A 25,626-nucleotide genomic window follows, 5' to 3' on the forward strand; every position below is an offset into this window, starting at 1 on the left:
CAGAATGGTGGGAAACAGAGCTCAGAAGGTGAGCTGGGTCCAGGACATTGAAGTTGTGAAGACGCTTTTCTTCCACTGCCTTAGAGAGGCCTTCCCTGGCCACCTAATCTTATTAGGCTCTGGTCACCATAGCACTTGGTATTTTGTTACTGTTGTTGTCTCTCTCCTCCTTATTTAGAATATAAGTGCTGTGAATGTCTTATTCATAGCTCTACTGCAGTCCCTAGAACTATCTCTGGTATACAACAGGCTATTTATAAATATTTGAATGAATCAATGTCATGCTAAGGAGCTTGGACTTTATCCTGTAGGTCAATGTTTTTTTTTTTTTTAAACTTTGGGTTTATTTATTTATTTATTTATGGCTACGTTGGGTCTTCGTTTCTGTGCGAGGGCTTTCTCTAGTTGCGGCAAGTGGGGGCCACTCTTCATCGTGGTGCGCGGGCCTCTCTTGTTGCGGAGCACAGGCTCCAGACGCGCAGGCTCAGTAGTTGTGGCTCACGGGCCTAGTTGCTCCGCGGCATGTGGGATCCTCCCAGACCAGGGCTCGAACCCGTGTCCCCTGCATTGGCAGGCAGATTCTCAACCACTGCGCCACCAGGGAAGCCCAGGTCTATGTTTTTTAAAATGTGTTTGTGTTTATTACCCACATCAGCTTAGAACTAGCAAATTAGATTCTCTGAGGGTAGTAAGGCCGAGAAATCTGCGCTTCAGCAAACTCAAGTGGTTTTTATGTACACTAAAGTTTGAGAACAATTGCCATAGTCAGTAGGATTCATAGAAGTATTTGAAACAGTGGAATGGATTGGTAAATTGCTTTGGCAGCAGGAAATAGCAAGGTCTCAATGTGGCTCGGTGGGAGGATGAGAGACCAGTTAAAAAGCTGTTGGAGCCAGTTTTGAAAACATTTTGGCAGTTTCTAAAAAGTTAAGCGTAATATTTACCATACGACCCAGTGATTCTACTCCTAGGGGTCTACCCAAGAAAGATGAAAACATATGTCCATATAAAGACTTGTACGTGAATGTTCATAGCAGTATTATTCACAACAGTTAAAAACCAGAAACAACCCAAATGTCCGTCAACTGATGAATGGGGAAGCAAAACGGTATATTGTACAGTGACGTACTGCTCAGCTATAAAAAGGAATAAGGTACTGATACATGGTACAGCATGGATGAACTTTAGAAATGTTATGCTAAGTGAAAGAAGGCAGTCACAAAAGAGCACATATTGCATGATTCCATTTATATGAAATGCTCACAAAAGGCAAGTCTATAGAGACAAAAAGTGGACCAGCGGTTGCCTGGAACAGTTACCTAGATTGGATTGCTGGGGTGATTGCACAGCTCTGTGAATTCACTAAAAATCACTGAATCGTATGCTTAAAATGAGTGATTTTTATGTTGTGTAAATTGTACCTCAGTAAAGCTTTTGGTGGGGGGAGGGCTGTTGGAGTAGTCCAGAGTTTTAATTAGTGAAGTGGGAATGAAGGTAGGATTAACATGAGAGAGATGCAGCTGCAGGGGTGGAGGGCATTGTGAAGGAAAGGAAGAGGCAAAATTGGCTGCCATGTTACTGGTTTAATGACTTAAGTAGATGCTAATACCACCAGTAGAGAGAGGGAATATATAAGGACAGGTTTTTTTTGGTGGGAAAAGAGAAACCAGTTGTCTTGAATTTGACCTATCTCTAGGATATCTAGTTGGTGATATCAAGTAGGCAACTGATATGAATCAGAAGCTCAAGAGAGTTTTGGACTAAAGATGTAATTTGGGAATAATTATATAATGCCAGTAGGAGCTGAAGGCATGAATATTTGTGGTGGAAGGTGCAGATTAAAGTGAGAAGAAAAGGGATTCCAGAGACCGCCCTTAGAAACATTTAAGGAAGGCAACATTTAAGGATGGCATAGAAGAAAGAAATCTAGTAAAGAGAATTGAGATGGAATGGTTATTTTTATGAAGATCAGTGCACGAAAACCAAACTTATGCAGTGTGGTGTGACAGCCAGCTAATGTCAGATGGAAACAGTTCATATGAATGGGATTCAGTGGCCCAATATATGCTTATACTTTCTAAGATGGCAGAAATCATGACTTTTAGACTATATATAATCTTACTGTCTCACAGTCATAAAAATGTGAAATGTATCCCTCTGCAAAGTAAAATGAGTAAACACAGGGCCCTTTGGGGATTAAGTGTAAATAAGCATGGCCTGCCATTTTATTTTTATGATTTTATATCTAGTTTCTTTCCCATCTTAAATCAAAAGATACTATTTCATCCGAATTACAAACTGTCCAAGTATAATTAATGACTTTAAAATTCAGTTTTGTATTTCAGACTTTTTTTTAACCTTGTTGGTTTATGTAGCTGGGAATATTTAAATAGGTATCGCTTATCTTCTGCTTGCAGGCTTATCGGTAACAGCAGAACAAATAAATCCTCATGGTACTGGAGCTCGAAAGGCGGAAACTAGAGTTGAAGAGGCATTTCGGCACAAACAAAGAAATCCAATGGATATCTGGCACAGCTCTGCAAATAAATGTGCATGTGAGTATTCGAGATCATGTTATCCAGTAGTGGGAACAACTGCGAATGAGGCAGATGTGTTAGGAATTGGGCACATATACCAAAGGGCTGCTAAGAGCTTGTGGGGTAAAATGCTGAATCAGAATACATTTCTTTAACCTTATTTGCTTTTCTCCTATCTCCATTCAGTGCTTGCTGTTGTAATTGAACTAGATTTGAATATCTTCAGTTTTAAACTTTGGTTTTTAGATAGAGATGTGGAGCCAGTAGATTTTTTTATCCACCCCGCCTCCAACCCCTTGCTGTATGTTATGCGAATGTTCTTGTTATGGTGGGAAATGGAAACTCTGGCTTAGGAGAGTGACTGAATTGACAGCAGGAAGTTGATTTTTCTGAGAAAAATCTGTGTAGCCTTCTTTAACTGGTTTTGTTTAAGTCAGATGTATTTAGAGGGGGAAAATTCAGTGTTCTGGGTTCTCCTCACTTTTCCTCATTCATGGTGATCTGTAAAATTTCTAAAAGACAAATGTTAATAAACACAGCATCTTCCTAATATAATCTTTATGTTTCACTAAAGATAGCCGTCTTTGGAAGATATATGCTGTTCTTCTGATATAAAGGTGGTAATTCTGCTCCAACTGTCAGTAAAGATGGCCATAATAAGTTCTTTCACCAGTGGCATTGAATTTGAATGAATGAACCAGACTCAGTTTTTTTTTATCTTGTTCTCTTTGTGATAAGTGGCATTCATGTGTGCGAACATTTGAAGGACTTAATGGTGCATTTAGTTCCATGAAACTGATTAAGCTATTTATCCTAGTTGTACCTTGGATCGTGACCTGGATTCTGTAACACAGCACTCTAATTTAAACCTTGAAATCCCTACATTCTCTGCAACTGATAAAAATATTTACTAACTAAAACACATTGAATATTGGCCTCAAGCAGTTTTAATTTCCTTTAAGTATTAAAATATTATTGTAATCTACAAATGTGAGTCCTGTTTTCTCTTACCAGTAGATGGCATATGTGACTCATCATTTGTCTGTTTTACATTAAGTTACTTAAATCATATGTCTAAATCTCCCTTTGGAAGAGTTGCTTTTCTAAGGTCTTAGTTTTGGAAACAAACTCAGAGATGTTATAAAACTTGATTTTAAAGATTGTGCCTCTAAATGGGCTTTTCACACAAAGCACCCTTGAAAAAGGAAGTGGGTATATTAAAGATTAGTTCTGTAAATATATACTGCCACATGCCAGGTGCTGTGGGGATAGAGCAGTGACTAAAACAAAAATCCCTATTCTTGTGGCACATATATAACCAATTCCTCTTATTTTACCAAAATCATACTAAGCATTAGAAGTGATTATAAAAGTACGGGGAAAATATCTCTAGTTTGACCTCTCCCCAAATAAGAACATTTTCTTTTTCTTAGCTGGGATGAAAGCATTAGAAATAAACTTACTTCAGAAGGGCTCCTAACCTTTGCTTAGGGTATGAGTACATTTTAAGTAATTGAGCTGGCTCCTGATCAAGCAGGGTCCAGCCTCTTGCTGTAGGGCTCCATGGCGTAGTGAGGAAAGAAAAAGGGAACCTCTTGTACCTTTGGTTATTGGAGAATAAGCAAGGACACAATGTCAGGAGTGACTTGTCAGGGAGTAAAACCTAACAGTTATACATTTTAGAGAAAGAGCAAGCTGAATACTTTTCTTACACTTTTAATGTGGGCTGGATTAGTTTTTCATGTAAGTAATAGAATGCTTATGAATGCCTATCACTATAGCCTGTGCTTTTAAAAGTAGACTAATATAGAAATTTCATCTCCAATTACCCTATAACTGTAAATTGTAAAAATAGAAATTAATAGGGGATAAAGGAATGGAGAGATGATGGTAATGATAGTACAGTTTTGAAGGCAAAATAAATTTTGAACCAAGTGACTAAATAACTTGAATTTTGGAAATGATTTTAGAAACCTTTAGTAGATTTATTCTTAGATGAGAAAGAAGAGTGATAGTTATGACAAAATTTGTCAACACTTATGAATACCTTGGTGTCTTTACAGAGACTCAGTAAGGATTAAAGATGAAAGGATGGGAAAAGTATGTAAACACACTATATACTGTTGCTAGATCACAAGTTCATATTAAGTGCTAGAGTAAAGAAGTGAGGGTTGTCTTAAGACCAGATTCTCCTCTATTTGTCTTTCAAAAGCAGTTGGTTTATTTTTTAATTTTTATTGATTGATTGATTGATTGATTGATTGATTGCTGTGTTGGGTCTTCGTTTCTGTGCGAGGGCTTTCTCCAGCTGCGGCAAGTGGGGGCCACTCTTCATCGCGGTGCGCGGGCCTCTCACTATCACGGCCTCTCTTGTTGCGGAGCGCAGGCTCAGTAATTGTGGCTCACGGGCCTAGTTGCTCCGCGGCATGTGGGATCTTCCCAGACCAGGCCCGAACCCGTGTCCCCCGCATTGTCAGGCAGATTCTCAACCACTGCGCCACCAGGGAAGCCCTCAAAAGCAGTTTTTAAACTGTGGATTAAACAATCTACACTTAGTGGTCTCATATTTGTATTTTCTTTTTAAAATGTCTTTGCCCAGGAAGCTTTCAACATTGACATATTAAAACTATACATTATCTCTTTTAAAATTAAGCCAGATTTGACATTACATTTACAGCCTTGGAAAAAAATGAATCATTTTTACTCTGATGGCTTTCAACAAACTAATGTTTAGAATTCGGTGTTCGACACCAGAAGTGATAGGTCTCTAGCTTAACTAGTTTGCTTTAATAACTTTGTATTTAAATTTCTTTGTGAAAATGTCCCACATTGCAAAAGAAAACTTAACTTTTTATTTAAGGGACAATGGGATCGACTTGCATAACCAGCTACCTTTGATACATACATGGGAAATTAATGATTCCTGGGTCCATCGTTACCTGGAAGTACCAGCTATCTACTCATAAAAGCTCATGATAGTTTCTAACATCTAAGAGTGTAGTCCCTAGAACTTTTGTAGGTCTCCCGTTTCACATAACTGACCAAATATTTATTTTCATTGTTTGTTAATGTTGTTGCTGCTTTGATAGCAGAGGGCTTAATTTTTCTACATATTTTCAAATAACAACTTTGCAAGAAATTGATCCTGATAGGTGAACCATTTGTGGTAGATGGCTAACAGCTGGCTAACCACATTGTCTATATAACCTTCATAGGGCTTCTATTTCTCCTGGAAGGAGAGGCAGTAGAGATTGCTTTGTAGGGATACCTGTAACTATTCTCGCTTCATATAGTGGATCATACTTTAATTTTCTTTCATGGTTTAGGAGCTTTTGGGTGATCTTGCTGGCAAAGCACTCATCTTCCTGGTGGAAGTCCAGGGCTATAGCCCCAAACCTTCCAGGCAGCTTGGTAATGTGGTCATTCCTTAAATGTGTGTATAGTACGCTTGGCCCCTGTATGTTAGGAATTAGGAACAGCTATAAAGTAGAATCCAGGGCAGTGGTAAAAAGTGAGTGCTGAGTAAACTCATATAGGAAATAAATTTAAATTTCTTTCATTCTTCAGAGTTCATCCCTGACTTCATATCCATTTTACTTGTAGTTTGTGAGGATTAGTCAGCATGGATGTTAAGAGCTAAGTAATTTTTGTCTGTGTTACGCTAGTATGGGTTTACTTTTGTTTGGGTCTTATTTAATAAACATTTGTAAAACAAGCATTGCATTCCAAGTTCTACATATCTTTTTCCCTTCTTTGTAAAATAGTTCGAGTTCGGAGAAAATCAAGGCGGCGATCACAGTGGGGTAAAGGAATTATTAAGAAAAGGAAAGTCAATAATTTAAAAAAAGATGAAGAGGACACCAAATTTGCTGACTATGAGAATCATATGGAGGACAGGAAATTGCTAGAAAATGGAGAGTTTGAGGTAAGCACTGACTGCCATGAAGAAAATGGAGAGGAGACTGGAGACTTATCTATGACCAATGATGAATCATCGTGTGACATCATGGACATGGACCAGGGGCAGAGGCTTAACAACGGAGCGGGCACAAAAGAGAACTTTGCATCTACTGAAGAGGAAAGTTCAAATGAGTCTCTACTCGTCAACAGCAGCAGTTCTCTAAATCCAGAACAGACATCTAGGAAAGAGTCTTTCCTTAAAGGAAGCTGTCTAAACGGTGAGGTCTCCACTGACAGTTTTGAAGGAATACCACTTCTGGAGTGTCAGAATGGCAAAGCTGAAGTAGTTTCTTTCTGTGGTAGTGGAGACAAATGTAGTTCTGAACAAAAGAATCTTCTGGAGGACCAGTCAAAAGAAAAACCAGAAACTTCAAATGAAAATCATGGAGATGATCCTGAGAAACTAGAGGCAGTGGAATGTAGCAATAATGAGAAGTTCGAACCTGGCCCTGATGTGGAGGTTAAAGATGCAGAACTGGATAAAGAAGGTAGAGCTAATGTTTTAAAATTTTTCCTGAAGGTTTTAACTCCAGAGTTAATTAAGTGCATATTTTATCTGGCCCCCAGTAGCAATAGTTGATAAATAATTATACCCCTTTGAGACTCTGTTGCAGTTTTCACCCCTTTCCCTAGAAAAGTGTACACATGCATAATAAATTTTGGTGAATGTCTCAGAGGGTTTGTGGTCCAGAATGCATTGCTTACCTGGCTGCTTCCTCTTCTGCCTCCCACCTGATTATCACCCCTGTCCTAATGGATGTATGACTAAAAGCTGAGTAGATCCACAAGTGTTAAGAAGATGGATTTCTAACAGAAGGATTATTGGGGTGGGGTTGGGGTGGGTGAGAAGACTTGGATACTGTAGCAGTATGGTATAGTAAAGTCATATAAACCCACATTAAATTACCACTCCTGTTCATTATAATCATGTGACTCTGAGCTAGTTGCTTATATTCTCCAACCCTGTGTCCTTTATCTTCTAAATTAAACTTCAGAATGGTGTCACTGCAGGGATTATATAAGTCATGTATATTAATCGTCTCTCCTGGTACCTGGCACATACTAAGGTATATTCATGCCAGGCAGTCACTGTTAGTTGAATCTGAGGGATGTTTAGTCTAGGAGACTCTATCTATACGACCAGTGGTGGAAGAAAGCAGCAGAATCCTCACTGTCAAAGTTACTTTATTCTCGCAGAGTCAGAGCACTCTGCCCACTCCTGACTTGCTTTGGGTATATGATTCTTTTAAGAAGCAGCAGAAAGGGGGAGTTGAGGGTTTCTCTGGCCCCGCTTTGTTGTTTATCATTATTCTTTAGCCCATAGTGAAATGGGGTGATTTAGAGATCTACTCTGCTCAGTGTACTGAATTTCCTTCCCAAATAAGCACTCTTCTTATACCAGGTTATCTTGAAATTGTATCATGCTCTCTAAATTGTGTGGAGTGTATAGTGTTAGCCTGGGATTTGGGCTATGTGAGAGAAGTTTTTTAATGCCAGTTTTTTGAGCCCTCCAGTAGAATTAGAGAGTAGGATGGTATTATTCAAAGTCTTAGAATTCTTTTAATGGATAAAGAGAGAGGTACGGTTCTTAAATGCTGCCTGTTGAGAATTTTTCTTTTTCTCCAATATTTAATAATAGCAAGCAATTTTAAGAGCATTATTTATCCTGGGCTATCATATAGACAGAACTTAAAAAAATGTGTTGAAGCTAGAGTTAAGTAATGAATGGGACAGAGTGGGAAAAATGGAGAGATTCCTGTTATGAGGCAGAGTGGGTGGGGAGGAGAAGTTCTTTTTAATGCTAGTTCACTATGAGATTTTAGTAAGCTTGCAGAAAAGGTTTAAATGAATATTATGTTCAACTGGTGATCTAAAAGCTTTAAAGATATTTGTTGTGTAAAAGCTTTACTGGAAGCTTTCATTTGTAACTGTCAGGGCAATGTAACCTAGTGTAGTGGTTCCTAATTCAGGTTCTTGGGCCTCTAGAAGTCCATGGATGTAATAATGAGGATCCGTATGGTCTTAACAAAACTCCTAGCATATATTAATTGAACTATAAATAAAGGCTTTCACGCTAAAGGCTTTCTGAAATATAAAATTTCTCTGGTATATCAGGGTATATGTTTTTGAAGGCAACATTTTGGTTCTTTTATTATTTATCTATATAGCAGGCATTGAGGAAAAGGAATTGTTTAAAGACTTGGGACTAAGAGGACTAATGCAGGAGGGAGGAGGGAGGAGGAAGGGTCTCCTTAGTGGCCCTGAGCATGGGCCAGGTCCTGTATCAAGTTCTGAAACAGTCCAAGTTTGTCCTGGTGCTCCTCCCCCCTCGGCCTCCTCTCAGAGTGCTCCTGCTTAGGGAGCGTAAGGCTTGATGGTTTACCTGCCCTCCCTAGCCATCACAGTGCCGGGCGCTGTCAAGTTATACGCAGCGACCTCACAGTTTCTGTTTTTTCAGTGTGGCTGGTCTCAGCAAGATGTTGGGAGGAAAGTAATTAGATTATACTAATTCACTCTAAGGTAGTAGGGAAGGACACTAGACCTTTTGCATTTTTAATGGGTTTATATTTTTAAGAGAAAATTTTGTGTAACACAGGCAGTATAACAGAGAAAAGTAAGACATTTCAGGCAATGTTGAAGAAAATGTTTTGCATTGGGAGGCAAATATGAGGCAGGTTGGCCTCACTTTGTGTTAGTATCTGCTTTTCTAGGTTGCTTCCTTTCTTCTAGTTCTGAGAGCTCCAAACTTTAAAATGATTATCATACAGAGAATGAAGACAGTTTATAAGTTACTGCTTAGAGCTGAAGATTACTCTTATCTTCCTTTTAGGGGATATGTTTGTTAAGATGATATTCTGGTATGACTTGGCTTTCGTAGTTGTGGTCTAGTTCTCTTTAATCTGGGATGCTTAGTCTTACCCCCCTCAAAAAAATCATTTATTATTTGAAGAATTACACCCTTATTCCAAAAGGATTTGTGGTGGGTAAAAGAATGTATAATTGTTTGTCTGATTTTTCTTAACTTTTATTTGCTGCAGTGCTTTTTTTTTTTTTTTTTTTTTTTTCAATTGTAGGTGCTTCTAAAGTAAAGAAATATCGTAAGTTAATTTTAGAGCAGGCAAAAACAACAAGCCTGGAACTGGTTCCAGAAGAGCCATCTGAGCCTGTGCCACCTCTTATAGTTGATCATGAGAGATTGAAGGTAAGCTTAGCTCTTCCCAGGCAGTTTTAAATGAATGGAAATAAAGCTAGTTTTGATAATCTTTTGCTTTAACGGAATATAAGTACTTTAGGGCTTCTAATGAAAAAGAGTTGTGTGTGTTTTGAGGGGTTTAGAAATATGAGAATGTTCTTGGTAATAAACTAAGCCCTGGAATCTTCTAAACTCAGGTTGTCACTATTACACCATAGCATGTGGTGTCTGTTGCCTAGCATTTGAGTGGAACCGTTTCAGTTTGAACAATGAAATCAAATTTCATTTTATTCTTTTTTCTTTTAATTTTTCTTAGAAATTGCTTGATTTATTGGTAGATAAAAGCAACAATCTGGCAGTTGATCAACTTGAGAGATTATATTCTCTTCTTAGTCAGTGCATCTACCGTCACCGTAAAGATTATGACAAATCACAACTTACAGAGGTGAGTGCTTATTAGTTCATCTGTGGAATAAACAAATATGTGCTTTTACTTGTCCCAAAGAAAAGAGGAAAAAAAAAAGTTATTTTAGTCTAAATCTTTCACCAAGTAACTGAAGAGTGGTTTGAAGATTTAAGATTAGAAGAATCATTAAGAGTTACAAAAATATACTCCTGGTACCATTTTGTCTCAGGACAGAAGTAATCTGGGATTCTTTGTTTATCAAAACACAGAGATTCATGGTTGGCAGATACACAGGTGAGCATGTCACAGCTCTCTCCTCCCTTACTTACCACTGACTTGACCGATTAAGCATATCACTTGGGCCTATTGAATGTGAGCATGGCCTCACGGTCCGTGTTACCACTGCTCCCTAGGCAGCCACTGCTGGTTAAAAGGAGTTGGCATGGGCCATGAGACTTACTGGCCACCCTATTAATGATTGGAAGAGAACTTAGAAGTCATCTCATTTAATCAGATCCAGTCCTGTGAAATAACCACATGAAGGAGTGGTTGTCCTTGTGCTTAGACACTTTAGAGGTGAACCATTCGCTTTCTGGACAACTCTGGGCCATAAGAAAGTTTTTTATAAATACGAGCTTATATCTCTATTCATATAATTTACATGATTAAGTCACACTTCTTTTTGAGGTCATCTGAGCAAATAAAATAAGACAAAAGTCTCTGCTCTCAAGAAGTATTTCTAGTAAAAGATTTGTGTGTAGAGGATGTGATTATTTTGCATGTGTAATAAAGAATATAAGCATACCTTGCTTTATTGCACTGTGCAGATATTGCGTTCTTTGCAAATTGAAGGTTTGTGTCAACACCGCCATTTTCCAGCAGCATTTGCTCACTTCGTGCTTCTGTGTTAACATTTTGGTAATTCTTGCAATATTTCAGTCATTATTGTATTTGTTATGGTGATCTGTGATTAGTGATTTTTTAAAAGTAAATTTATTTATTTATTTACTTACTTACTTATTTATGGCTGTGTTGGTTTTTTGTTGCTGCCCGCGGGCTTTCTCTAGTTGCGGCGAGTGGGGGCTACTCTTCGTTGCAGTGCACGGGCTTCTCATTGCAGTGGCTTCTCTTGTCACGGAGCACGGGCTCTAGGTGCGCGGGCTTCAGTAGTTGTGGCCCGCGGCCTCCAGTAGTTGTGGCTCACGGGCTCTATAGAGTGCAGGCTCAGTAGTTGTGGCGCATGGGCTTAGTTGCTCTGTGGCATGTGGGATCTTCCTGGACCAGGGCTCGAACCCATGTCCCCTGCATTGGCAGGTGGATTCTTAACCACTGTGCCACCAGGGAAGTCCCTGTGATTAGTGATCTTTGATGTTATTGCAAAAAGATTACGACTTGCTGAAGGCCCAGATGATGGTTAGCATTTTTTTAAGAAATTTTTTAAAGCATTTTTAAAATTAAGGTGTATACATTGTTCTTTAGACATAATGCCATTACACAGTATAGTGTAAACATAACTTTTATATGCACCGGGAAACTAAATAATTTGTATGATTTACTTTATTTGCTTTTGTCTGGAACGTAACATCTCGGGGGTATGCCTGTATTGGACTTGAATCAAAGCAAGAGAGCATTTAAAAGTTACTTTGTAATCACATTTTTATGAGTCACATTTTTACGAATCTATACTGACCTTATACAATATATAGAAATAACAGAAATAAAAACGTCACCCATATCCCACCAGTTAGAGGAAACTAATCAGCGTTAATCTTTTAGAATATCCTCCATCCTTTAAAAATGTCTAGATGTACATAATATGTATAAAAGTGTGAATATATATTTAAAAATTGGGATAGTATTGGGTATTGTATTTTATAACAGAACTTTTCTCCTACTCAGTAACATGATGAAACATTTAGCAGAAGTAATTTTGATTGGTCATTTATAAGAACTTTTTGATCAGATGATAATCTGTTAGTATGGCCTGTTAGTTCTGTAGAGAGGTAGGATATAATTTCTTTGGAGGTGTTTAAAGATGGAAGGGAAAACCAAATGTCTTAGTTTTTTTTTTTCAAATTAATTTATTTATTTTTGGCTGCGTTGGGTCTTCGTTTCTGTGCGAGGGCTTTCTCTAGTTGCGGCAAGTGGGGGCCACTCTTCATCGCGGTGCACGGGCCTCTCACTGTCGTGGCCTCTCTTGTTGCGGAGCACAGGCAGGCTCCAGACGCACAGGCTCAGTAGTTGTGGCTCACGGGCCCAGTTGCTCTGCGGCATGTGGGATCTTCCCAGACCAGGGCTCAAACCCGTGTCCCCTGCATTGGCAGGCGGATTCTCAACCACTGCACCACCAGGGAAGCCCTTAGATGTATTTGACATTTGCCCATCTGAATGTAATGTGTGGGGTAGAGTTCTTTACTTTTTAAAAATTCTAGAACTTCTTTGTTCACATGCTTGACATTTGATGAGCGTGAATGGATTGAATACTCTTCAGCAGTTGAAACATCTTGCAGTATGGGTCTTGGAACCCTGTAATATAGGGGTCTCATTTAGGAGAGAAGGAATCTATAGCAGAATCACCAGTGAGTGGCATTCCTGGTGTTGATGGCATCGACTCTTTCTGGCTTTTTTTTTTTTTTTTCTTTTTTAATTTCAGCTCTGATTGAAGTCAGTAGCACTGGGAGCAGGGTGCGTTCTACTTTGGGTACAAGTTTTATTATACTGAATACATTCATTTTGCTTTGGGAGTCAGTCGAATATAATGAGTCAGGAAGGGTGCAGGCTCTGGAGTGAGGCTACCTGTATTCAAATCCTGGCTGCTATTTTTAGCTGGCAGAGTGCTTATGCGTGTCAATTTCTTAGTACCGCATCCGGCACAGTAAGTACTCACCGTTGCTGGCATCATCCTCATTAGCCTAAATGTAAAATAGGAGGCATTTGGAAGTGTCTAGGGCAGATAGCCTTACACAGTAGCTATGGTATTGTAATCAGGAATATATTTAAAGCTTAACTTTGTATCTAAAATTCTTTATCTAGAAAGTTAATTTGAAGTGAATTTTTCTGTAATGCTTTTGTCTTTCCTTTAATAGATAACGTGTACTTTTTTCCCCCCTTATAGGAGATGGAAAGAACAGTTCATATGTTTGAGACATTCCTATGAACCTTTCAAGAAGAGTGGTTTATCCTCTCCAATCTGCTCCTGCCAGAGCAGTCTTCTGAGCCATTCAATTTCAAATCGCACCAATTATGTGCAGAGCCTTGGTGTAAAGTGCTCTCTCACTCATTCTTTCTCTCTGTTGAATTTGGTGCTATTGTCTCAGGTACCTGAAACCAGCCAGCCTACAAGAACCAAACAGAACTTCAGAAACATGTTGTATTTTCCACAAATAAAAAATACAACCCCACAGATTGGAGATTTTGGTGCTACAGAAACTGCTCTCACTTCTGCTCCTCTTTTTGTGCACTCTCTTTTGGAGACCTCTCTTAGGGAGCAGACCAGCAAACACGAGGAAACTGGATGGGGCAGTTCTAAGTGTGTTGAATTGTTTAAACAGTGGGCAACCTGTCCCCCCCCCCCGCCCCCCTTTTATCATATTTGTTTTTATTTTTTCTTCTGGGTAACGGACTGAAGCCTGTTTTAAAGTTGGCTATGGTATATTCTGGTGGGAAACTGAAGAAACTGGATAAAATTAGATTAGGCTCTTTAGAACTGCCTTTAATGTGCCTTTTTATTCGAGAAAGATAAGGCTAAACACAAGGATGGGCTTACTTGTAGCAAATGAATTAGAATGTTTTCTTTGGTCACAACCCTGAAAACAAGTTTTGATATTCTGTATCATTAAGAGGCAACCAGTGTTTTGGTATAAAATGCCTATCTTGTTTTCAAAACTCGATCAAGACAGTGGTTAAGCCACATAATATACTAAAATGGTAAGTTTTCCTGTATGGTCCGTTTCTGTTTAAGAAACATATAATAATAAAACAACAACAACAAAAAATTCACAGGCCATCAAAAAACACACACCCTTTTTGGTATGGATGACAATGATGGTCAGAAAATAGAGTGACATTCTGTTTTCTTCTGTCAATGGCAGTTTAATAGTTATTCATGTTTGAGTTCCCCGAGAAGAATGATTTTCATGTATACTAAATTGTTACAGTTTTGGTTTAAAGCCAGGACTTGCCAAATGGACAGAAAAGAGAGGAATTTGTCAGAAGCTCCATAAAATTCATTTTCTATATGCATAGTTGCAAGTGAGCTCTGGTATGGTCCTTGAATAACAGTATTAATGTTTAAATCCCTTATCATAAGCTTACCTTCACAACTATTCATTTTGATTGGAACCCGTTTTGGATCTTGTTAAGCGATTTCTGTGACTTGTACTTATCTAAAATTAATTATGGGTTACTAGTTTTACACAAACTTTCTACAAATTCAGAGACACAGTCTAGGCAGTTGCAAAGAGACAAAGGGAGTGCAGTGACATTTTTTATCAGATGATTTTTAAACAAAAAAGTAGAAAATTTTGACAAGTTTTCTTGGTATCTTCATTCATTATAGCTGTTAGCTGCAGGTGTGTCTTTACAATATATGCAACACATGTAGTTTGGGTTTTAATTAGAGCAAACGGTCTTGGACTACTGCAGAGATACTGAGCTACCTCAGCTTTTTGTATTTTAGTTACCAACAGTGTCTACAGAGTTCTGTATTCACTTTGCCACCGTTTACATGCTGAAGCTAAGGTACTTGTCTCCTCGTCTCTGGCTTTGTAGGGTGCTGGACGCCAGCGCAGAAAGCACACTTTGGCCAAGGCTACTGCAGTAATCTGAAGTGCTTCTTTGCATTTACATTAACATTTTATGCCTTCTAATTCTAGTTTAATTTTTAAATAATGCCACTTGTTTTCTTTATACCTAGGAAGTTTTCATAATACTCAGTTAGTCATATATAATTCAAGATACTACCCATGTAGACACACTGTATTTTAAGGTGGGCAAGTGCGATTAACGATGAACCAATTTTAAAGGGGAGGTTATTTGAAACCTCTAATTTGATTATTGGGAGGATTTTCATGCTTACTTTAGTATTTATTACCATCATACCAGTTCAAGCTATTTTACAGTCTAATACATTAGCATTTTGTATTTTGATGGAAATTGTTACAGAATTTAAAGATTTGATGAAATAAGATGTAGCAGATTTTTTGTAGCAAGTTTCTGGTAAAAGGGTTTTTTGCAAGTCTCAGGTTCTTGCTGCACTATTTTTCTTTAAATATTTATTCCAGTTACTCTAATTCAGAAGCATTCTGTTCAAGTAACAGCAGCACTTGTGAATGGAAAAAAAAATGCATATGTTCTTAGTAGTTTACTAAATTTGTACAAGTTAATTAAGATCTTAGCCATCAGTGAGTTTGACAAGGGAAATTTATTTCTGTTTAGCATTAAAATGCTTCCAAAAGATCAAGTTTTTTAATTTTAACCTTGATATAGATGGAGAAATAGGAGGCAACCTCAGTATGATAGGAACTGCCACTTTGAACAGTTTAGGTCTTAAAGAGAAAGCCAATCTAGTGCCAAGGGGAGAAAAATGAGGTGAAATTGTACCAACTCCTCTGGCCTCTTTCCCCCCACATACTATACCAGTTTTTCTTATTTTACAGATATCTGGTGGTTCTATAGTTTAAAGCAGCTTGTGAAATTATCCAAGTGGACTCAATTTTGTTTACCTTTCTGTAAGTTCTTAATTTTTGCCTTATAGCATTGGCAAAAATATGTACAAATTGACCTCTGTTCTTATTTCCTATTGTGAGCATTATAAATGATAAGCTCCTGTGTAAAACCTTGCTCTCAGATCACTAAAATATGTATCACGGCACAGCCCAACAATAGTTAATGCTCAGCTGTGGGGACCATAGGAGCCTTTCGAAGATGATGGAACCGCACTAGGGTTGAAACTGATGGCTGTGGAATTGTGTTTTTGAGCTTGAATCTCACCTGTGATTAATTTTTTTTGTTTGTTTTATGTCCTTTCGTGACTTGATTTTTCTCATATGCCAATGTATTTGTAGGTTTACTGGATTTTATTTTTAGGGAGTGGGGTGGTAATATCTTCCCATTTTTTGATTAAGTTGGTTCAGCTATGGTGCTATTCGGTAGGTATCTTCAGTGTCAGGTCCCGTAGCTGAATGCCATTGTTATTATAATTATTATTTGTAATCACATTGTAAGCTTGAATTTGGACTTGTACCTACATCTTTTGTATTTTGTACATTTGGTTATTTAGACTTTGGGAGTCCTCTTTGGTTTCAGTCATGTATGTCTACTTTGCAGATTAAGTAGACTTCATCAACTATGGTCTGTTTTGGGTTTGTAGTTTAATTTAGAATTGTGTTAAGTTGATATTTTGCATCTGACTTCATTTTACATTAGTTTGAAATAAATTATTTAATTTTTGAATTCTGGAATTTTGAACATTTACTGTAATTTGTAATATAACTGCTGTGAAATACTTGAATAAAGATGACAAGAAAAACATGTCTTTCTTTAGCTTAATTATGATTACTGTTGGCTGCAAATGCAATGCTACTTTTCTAGCTGAACTCATTTTGTAGCTAGGGCGTATTGATGTTTATTAAGCACGCCAAAAATCTTGTTATATGATTCTTTTAGATTTTAGTAGCCCTCAGTATTTTTTATCTAAAAGTTTTTCTGTTGAGAAAGTGTGGTTTTAACTTCAGTTGAAGATTGTCTAAAAGTCGTTGTATAGAAGCAAATGGATTACTTCTGAAATTTGTTTTTCTAATTGGAAGACTATGCTACAATATACGATCAGGTAGTATGGTTCACTTATTCTATACTGTTTTCTCTTTGATCAGGTAGTTATCAGTGTATTTTGAACAATACATAGAATTTAAATGTGGAGAGAGATTTCATACCAGAATTTTGAGGGGCTTGTTGCTTTAAGCGAATACAATGTTCTTGGCTTTAGATTGCCCATGTTTCTGCCGTCTGCCGTGAGACACCTTTTCATGTCCCAAGATTAGTATACTAATCTTCCTGTATATAAATCTTTAATTTTCTCTTTTTCCTTTTTTTTTTTCACAGTAAAAAGGAACTGTTTGAATTTGAGTAAGACTTTGTTTTTCTTGGTTTTACAGATTGTATAATTTTTACTTTTTTTTTTTTTTTAAATATTCATTCATTTACCTATCTATTTTTGGCTGCATTGGGTCCCAGCAGCGGCACACAGGATCCCTTGTTGCAGCGCACGGACTTCTCTCTGGTTGTGGTACATGGGCTCCAGAGCACGTGGGCTCTGTAATTGTGGCGTGGGGGCTCAGTAGTTGTGGCACACAGGCCTGGCTGCTCCGCAGCATGTGGGATCCCAGTTCCCCGACCAGGGATCAAACCCACGTCCCCTGCATTGGAAGGTGGACTCTCAACCACTGGACCACCAGGGAAGTCCCTAATTTTTACTTTTGATTGTCTATATCAAAAGACTGGTAATGATAAACCTGGGAAACAGATTTTTTTAAACCTTTATCTGGGCTCCTGGTGGCGCAGTGGTTAAGAATCCGCCTGCCAATGCAGGGGACACGGGTTCGAGCCCTGGTCCGGGAAGATCCCACATGCTGCGGAGCAACTAAGCCCTTGCGCCACAACTACTGAGCCTGTGCTCTAGAGCCCGTGAGCCACAACTACTGAGCCCGCATGCCACAACTACTGAAGCCCGCGCACCTAGAGCCCGTGCTCCACAACAAGAGAAGCCACTGCAATGAGAAGCCCACGCAGCACAGCAAAGAGCGGCCCCTGCTCGCTGCAACTAGGAAAAGCCTGTGTGCAGCAACGAAGACCCAATGCAGCCAAAAATACATACATAAATAAATAAATTTATTTTAAAAAAATAAAGCTTTATCTGAATGCTTAGAGAGTTTATAATTGCATTTGAGTCTCAGTCAAGTTTTGAGGGCTCCAAGGATGAAGCTGGGTTTATGTATCCAGTTTTAGTTTCCATTGGACTCAAAGCTACAGTAAAGTGAGAGACTAATTTTTTTTTTAATTAATTAATTAATTTTTGGCTGTGTTGGGTCTTTGTTTCTGTGCGAGGGCTTTCTCCAGTTGCGGCAAGCGGGGGCCACTCTTCATCGCGGTGCGCCGGCCTCCCACCACCGTGGCCTCTCTTGTTGCGGAGCACAGGCTCCAGACGCGCAGGCTTCAGTAGTTGTGGCACACGGGCCTAGTTGCTCCGCGGCATGCGGGATCCTCCCAGACCAGGGCTCGAACCCGTGTCCCCTGCATTGGCAGGCGGACTCTCAACCACTGCGCCACCAGGGAAGCCCGAGAGACTAATCTTTAAGTACCTACTTCATTTTATCCCTATGCCCAAACACCTGAAAATTTACCTCTTGGCTATTTTTTAAAATACAAATTCCCTCTCTTACCCACACAGTCATATGTCTGTTATGTCCTAGGCACTATGCTAGACATATGTGATACACAGGTGACATATTCTCTATCCTTAAGGAGCTTATAGTCTGCTAGGGGCGGTTGGTACAAATACTAGTAGTAATGATTCAGGGGGTTAAGGGCTGAAATAGAAGGAACACAGTGTTGTTCAGAGTTCTAAGAAGGGAACCAATTAATTCTGTTTAGGAATGGAGGCAATGAGGGAAGCCTTCTGAGGGAGCTGGCATTTTGTTTGCCCTTTGCCTCTACCTGGCTTTTCTACAGTCTAGTCCCACTTTACCAAAACTTTTTCTTAGTTGCTTGTGACCCTTCATATTATATCGTATCACTTTCACCACCTGGAGTATCTTTATGTGTTGAAATCTTGCTCATATTTCAGGAGTGGGCCTAGATTCTACACCAATAAATCTCCTGTACGGTGTCATTCATCCTCAGAACTTAGCTGTATTTTGTACTGTGTAACATAGTAAATTACTAGTGTTATGTAAATCTTAGTAATTTATTCACGTGGGAAAGGGGATACAAAAGAAGTATTATATTTTATATTCCTTGCAGGAATTTAAAACAATGCTGGACGCATAGAAAATGCCTAATTCTTTTTGGTTTAATTGACATAGAAAGCTGAAACATCTAAATCATCCTTTCATAGATTCAATAAATACACAGTAAGTGCCTACTGTATGCCAGGCACTGTTGCAGGAGTTGGAAATAAAGCAGCCAAAAAAACCCCAGATAAAGTCCCTGTCTTCATGGAGCTTAAGTTCTTTTAGATGTAATGTGCCAGATTTCTGTCATGGTTGATCAGGGTTCACACTATTTTTATAAAGTGTTCTTTCTTTAAGCATTGCATGAAGCACTTTTGTTAAAAATTTGCCAAGAACTCTTTTTCCTTTTTGCTTTTCTTACATTTTCCATCTTATGAATAAAACCATGTCCATCAAGTATCCAAATCCTGTCATCCTAAATTTTATCCTCTTTATGGTGCATCTCATTCTAATCATGCAGCATGTTCTGTTGATTTTTTTTTCTCCCTCTAAACTTGTCAAATATCCATCACCCCTTCTCCATCTTCATTGCAGCTGACTTAGTTTGGGCACTAATCCTTTAGTTTGGACTAGCGTAAAAGTCATCAATTTGAGGGAAAGTAAACATGGTCAAGACATCGTGTCTATCTTCAGTGAGATTGTTATAACATACTTATATCACATTTACTAGGTGCCAGGGACTGTTCTGAGTATTTTACAAATACAGATAGACACTTTAATCCTATGAGAACCTTATGAGATAAGTTATTATTATCCTCATTTTACAGGCCAGGAAACTGAGACATAAAGTAATTTGCCCAAGGTCACACAGCCAGGATTCAAAGGCAGGCAGTCTGGCTCCAGAGTTGATGCTCTTAATCACTATGCTTGACTTCTTGTATGGGTAGACGGACACACAAACGTCATTTCAGTGTAACATGGCATGTGTGACAGTTGAGTTCTGCCTAAGGCACTGTAGGTGTACAGAGGAAGAGCATGTAGCCCAACCTCCGAGAAGCCTTCCTGAGAAACCTGATGCCTGAGCTGAGGCATCAGGATAGCAAAGGCCTTCCAGGCAGAAGGAACAACAGAAGCACAGATTGAGAAGTGAAATAGCATGACAGCTGCAAGGGAAAGTACAAGCAGTTCCGTGTCACTACAGGTCAAAATTTATTTAACAAATTAATTTGAGCAACTGCCAATTGCCAAGCACAGTTCTTGGCATTAGAGTTACAGCTGAGGACAGGACAGCAAGGTCCTGCTTCTCTTGGAGCTTACAGTTCAGTGGGCAAAGAGTAAACAAGATGTTATCTAGTAGTGGCCAATGCCTGGGTGACAGTATGTCTACTGGCATCACCCTGTAGTAGTAATAGCAAAACAAACATCTGCGTGTTAGGTACTATTTTAAGAATTAACCATTTAATTATCACAGCAATTATATGAGGTAAGAACTGTCATTGGTTCCGCTTAACAGAAGGGGAAACTGAAATAAGGAGTTGGTTAAGCAACTTGCCCGAGGTTACACAGCTAATGAGTGTTAGCTGGGGTTCTGTCTTGTGTCGCTTCAGAGCTTGGATTCTTATCTATCATTAAGGTGAAAGAGAAATTCACTTGCCCTTATTCAAGTTTTTCTCCCTTATTAATAAACATTTTTTAAACTACAAAATACTACAGAGAATAATATAGTGTGCATATTCCCACCATCCAGAATTAAATGCTAACAGTTTGTCATAATTGATTTTGTTCTTTTTTTAAAGAAAAAAAAATTCTGGATAAGGTTGAAGTTCCCTTTCTACTCCTCCCCAGTCCCATTCCTTTTCTTTCTTGCCCAGAGGGAGCCACTTTGATGCCTTTGATGAACATCTTTCTTGTCTGTGTTTTTAATTTATTATTTGAGAAGGTAATAGTATGGGTGCTGAAGCCAGACTGAGTTTGAATCCTAGGTATGTCCATCCTTGGCTCTGTGACATTCTGCAAGTTATTTCACCTGTCTGCACATCAGTCTATTTGTAACATGGAGGATAATGATAGCACTAAGCCCACGATGGTTATTGTGAGGATTATGTATTTGAGTCAACATATGTAAAGCACTTGGAACAGTACCAGGCACATAGTAAATGTTCAATAATTCTTAGTCATTACTGCTCTGATTATACAAATATTATATTTGTATGTACCCATAAAAATGGTTTTGGTTTTTTAAAAATGTATGTAAATGGAATTATTTTACATCTTGCTTTAAAATTTATTTTTAAATTGGAAATGCAGATATGTAGTTTAAAGGATAAAGTTGGTCTAGAAGCCTTGTTATACAAACCAGCAATCCCCTGATTTCCCCTCCTTCCCACAGAGAAAGTCTCCCCAGAGCCAATTGTTTTCAGCACCTGAAACTAATTATTTGGTATGCATCTCTGTATTTCTACATACTATTCTTATATGGCTGCTTTTTTATTTTCCAGTTTTTGCTGTTATCTTTTGATTTTCCACCCTGGAAGGGGACAGTCACACCTGCCACCAGCATACACCCACACTTCTTGTTTTCCTATCCTCCCAACTGGTTATCATTTTCATTAGATCGTTATTCAGTATTTACATTATTGTAACTATGTAAAAGCTATTGACAGCTGAGCTATTTAGTATATTATTTTCCTTTCCTGTACACTTTTTGGTTAATAAGTCTTTGTTATTATTTGCCTAGTTTTCTACGTATTAACCACAACTGGTCCGCAGATTCATCCCCAGTAGTCCAACTCTCTTTTTGGTATCTTCAAACAAATAAGGTATGCTAGTGTTTCATCTTCTTGAGAAAATGTCTCCTGGAGCATTCTAACCTTTTCCAAATTTGCATTGGCATGTACAAGATCTTGCATAGCCATTTTCTTGGGACCTTATTCACTACCATCCTTTGCCTCTCTCTTCTTACTGTCATTTGTATCCTGTGTTGCTGTTGAGAAGTCCAATGTTATTCTGATCCTTGACTCATTTTCCTGATACTGTTTTCCTTTGCCAAAGCTTTTAGAATCTTCACTCTTTCCCTAATGTTCTGGAATTTCACAGACATGTCTGGGTAGGTGTCTGTGGGCTAGAAATCTGTGGGCTTCTCTACTCCGCAAACTCATGTCCTCATGTTCTGAGAAATTTTCCCGAGTTATTTCTTTATAATTTGCTCAGCTTTGTTTTCTTTGTTCTCCATTTCTAGAACTACTGTTACTCAGATATTGGCCTGCCTAGACTGTTCTCTAAATTCTGTAATTGCCTTTCAGGTTTTTATTTCTATATTTAATTTCTTTTAAAGCTATTTTGTTCCCTTGACTTTTTTAAAGTATCATTTTGTTCTTGTTTCATGGATGCAAAATCAGCTCATCTCTCTGAGGATATTAATAACTACTTTTTCTTCCTTAGTTTTTCTTCTACCTGCATAGACTATTTCCTCCAAGTTGCTTTTCTTCTTTGTTTTAGCCCCTGTTTAGTATTACAGCCTTTTTTCAAATGTTTGGTAATTCGTTGTTATCTGCTCCTATTTAAGAGTGGGAGACTAAAAAGCCACTTTCAGAACATAGGGAAAGTCTCTCCAGATAGGAGTGTAACAGCCTTCTCTGGAAAATACCATCAGCCCAACAGGAAAAAAGCTAAAGATAATAACATTTGGGGTTCCTTTATGAAACCATCTAGCCAGGGCACCTGCCAGAGTTGTATGGATTAGAAATAATAAATACAAAGTTGGATAAATGTAGGCTACTTTAATGTTCTCTATTCTTTCGAGGACTGACCCTGAAACTGTGGTTTTGTTGGTTATCCCAACAGAAGTCTCTTAGAAGGAATGCCTTCATTTTTAGATTATTTTTACAAATCATTTTGAGATTTTTGAATAATCATTTGTACTCCTTTTGTTTGCTCCCATCTTTGCCCTCCTAACCTCATTTTCCTTTCATTAGGCCAATGTATTAGCTACAAGAAATCAGAGGGAATTGAAGTGTTCTATGGAAGATTTTGCACTGGGGGCTTTTCCCCCTGTCAGGAGCAACAGTTATCTTCAGAGTGAGTGCTTGGAGGTGATGGAGTCAGGCTTTCTCCTTTTCTTTGACTTCTATTAATGCCAACTGTTTACCTGACAGCACCTCTTGTTCCAGAATCAGAAATGATTGGTCTGTGTAGGACCATTTGGGCTAATAGTCCTACCATTTGATGAATGGCTAATGTGGCAGGTCTGAAAGGTCACACACTAAAAGTCATGACACCGTGATTTTCTTACTGGAATTTTTATTTCTTTCTGAAATTCTGGCTATTTAGAGCTCTTTCGGGTCAGTGTTTTGATTAACAGAAGAAGCATAGCTTCAGGGAAAGAAGTCCCATGTTAGCTAATCCTCTCCTCCTCATCCCTGATGAGTTTCAAGCCAAGAAAGATGAAAGAAGCCTGGACTGGAGAAAAAAAGGTGAGTAAAGCAGAAAAACGTTTAGTGTTTTTCTTACATATGTGATGTCTTTTACAAGTTAAACAAAAATTTATCTTGGCCTTTCCCCCACTAGCCATTTACTGGAGATAAGGAAGTTAGGATGTGACGATCCCATCCAGGTATCCATTACAGCAGTGTGTTTAATATCACACAGCATTGTGGATTAATCACTAGTGAGTTGCTAACAAAGTTTTGAATTTAATAGGCCAACATTTTTTTGGGTTGTACTGGTTTTGGGAGATAAGGGTCAAAAAGTCAGTTTGGAAGACTGAGTAGACTTGTTTAGAATTAAAGCTATATATATATATATGGAAGTATAGTGGAAGATAAAGCTGTGTGTGTAGTTTGGGGTCTTGTTATGGAAGACTAGGCTTAAGATATTTGTACTTTATCATGTGACAATCCTTGAACATTTTTTGAACAACACCGTGGCATGTTGAAAATGGAACTTTAGAAATATTAATTTGCCAGATACATACAAAATAGAAAATTTCTTTCTTTAAGATATGTTGACTGCCTGTCATATGCCAAGTAAATGCTAGACACGGGAGTTAAAAAGCTAGGTAAAACAGTCCCTGCCCTTGGAAATAAATATTCAGTAGAAGATGACATAGTAAGAGAAAAAAATGTTTTAAATTAGGTAAGTGCAGTGATAATGGTTTAGCTTAGGTGCCATTGGAGCATAGAGGAAGGGAACTCAACTCACCTAGGAATTCATAGGAGGTTCTTCAGGTGGATATGATATTTTAACAGCATCTCAAAAAGTGAAGGAATATATGCGGTAAAAAACTGGGGGAGAACATTCCAGGAAGAGGGAACAGTATAACAAAAGTATAGAGACAGAGGCAAACATGTTAAGTTCAGGCAACTATGGGCACTTCTAGTTTGCTCTTTCTAAAGCAAAGTAAAGAAAAAAATTGTATTAGTATTAGAGGTTAACAAGGACTTTATATGCCTTTCATCCCAGGTAAGGGATGCTGCAGGCCTGAACTTGGGAAGTTGAGAAAGGGACAGTTTGCAGAAAATGTAGAGTGATTGTATTTTGGGGATGAGGATAAATGAGGAGCCTGGAATTGCTCTTAGGTTTCGGCCTGGGGAAGCAGATAGATAAGTAATGCCGTTAGCTGAGAATGAACAGGAGAGAATAGCAAATCTGGGGTGAACGCGGTATTGGACATTTCGACATCCAGGTCCAGCAGACATTTAGATAAATACGTCTGAAGCTTGGGAGAGTTCAGAGCTGGAGACTTTTGGGGTTAGCTGTCATAAGTGTTATTCAAACTGTGAGTGTGAATCAGACCACTTAGGTGGTGCTTCAAAGCAGAATGAAAATGGTACATAGAGGAACAAAATTGTATAAACAGCACTAGAGGATGTCTCTTACAAAGGAGACCGATCATACCTTCTCAAAAGCAGCACTACCAACAGAGTGGTGTCACCAAACTCAAGGAGAAAATTTTATATTTAAAATGGACAACAGTATCAAATGCTCCAGTGGAGACCAATGAAATATATACTAAAACATTGCCAGTAGATATGACAGTTTGGTAATCTTTGCTGTTTTCAGGAAAAAGGGAAGGAGTGAGAGCATAACTAGAGAGGTACACAGGGTTGAGGAAAGGATTTTGATAAAAGTGAAAAAGACTGAGCATGTTATACACTGAAGGAATGGAGATGATGGTAGCAGTGGTGGAGGTAGCTAACATTTATTGAAAAGGTGCTGGATTCCGGGTCCTCTTCTGAGGGCATTACACCTGTTAACTCATTTACTCTTCACATCAACCCTATGAAATAGATACTGTTTTCCTCATTTCACTGATGAGGAGAGTTAATCACAGAGATTATTACTGATACATGACTGACCGCTAGTAAAGAGCAGAAAGAATTTGAACCCTGGGATTCTGACACAATAGCGCAGTTACTTACCATTATCCTGTATTGCCTCAATAGAAAGGTGGAGGTCGAAGATTTGGAAGAGGTGATAATTAATGGATCAAGATTTCAGAAAAGATGGGGGGGGGGATAAAATCAGAAACATAGGTGGCAGTGTTGGTCTTGAATAAGAGTAAGGATTTTTTATTCTTGAATA

The 25,626-nt window shown here is 38.4% G+C and overlaps 1 protein-coding gene across 2 annotated transcripts in view; it reads left to right on the forward strand.

Annotated features, from left to right (window-relative positions):
• ATAD2B (ATPase family AAA domain containing 2B) overlaps positions 1–25,626 on the forward strand; it is a 168,324-nt gene that overhangs the window by 138,287 nt on the left and 4,411 nt on the right. The window contains exons 24-28 of one of the 2 annotated variants that reach the window (XM_082427415.1): positions 2,418–2,555; positions 6,302–6,985; positions 9,572–9,699; positions 10,007–10,135; positions 13,212–23,516. In XM_082427415.1, the coding sequence (XP_082283541.1) occupies positions 2,418–2,555; positions 6,302–6,985; positions 9,572–9,699; positions 10,007–10,135; positions 13,212–13,253 (1,121 nt within the window). In that variant the 3' untranslated portion in view covers positions 13,254–23,516. Of the gene's footprint in view, positions 1–2,417; positions 2,556–6,301; positions 6,986–9,571; positions 9,700–10,006; positions 10,136–13,211; positions 23,517–25,626 lie in introns of those variants that run through there. The other variant, XM_082427416.1, reaches the window with a different exon arrangement.

The sequence above is a fragment of the Balaenoptera physalus genome, assembly GCF_965194825.1.
Source record: "Balaenoptera physalus genome assembly, chromosome: 15".
NCBI lineage: Eukaryota > Metazoa > Chordata > Mammalia > Artiodactyla > Balaenopteridae > Balaenoptera > Balaenoptera physalus.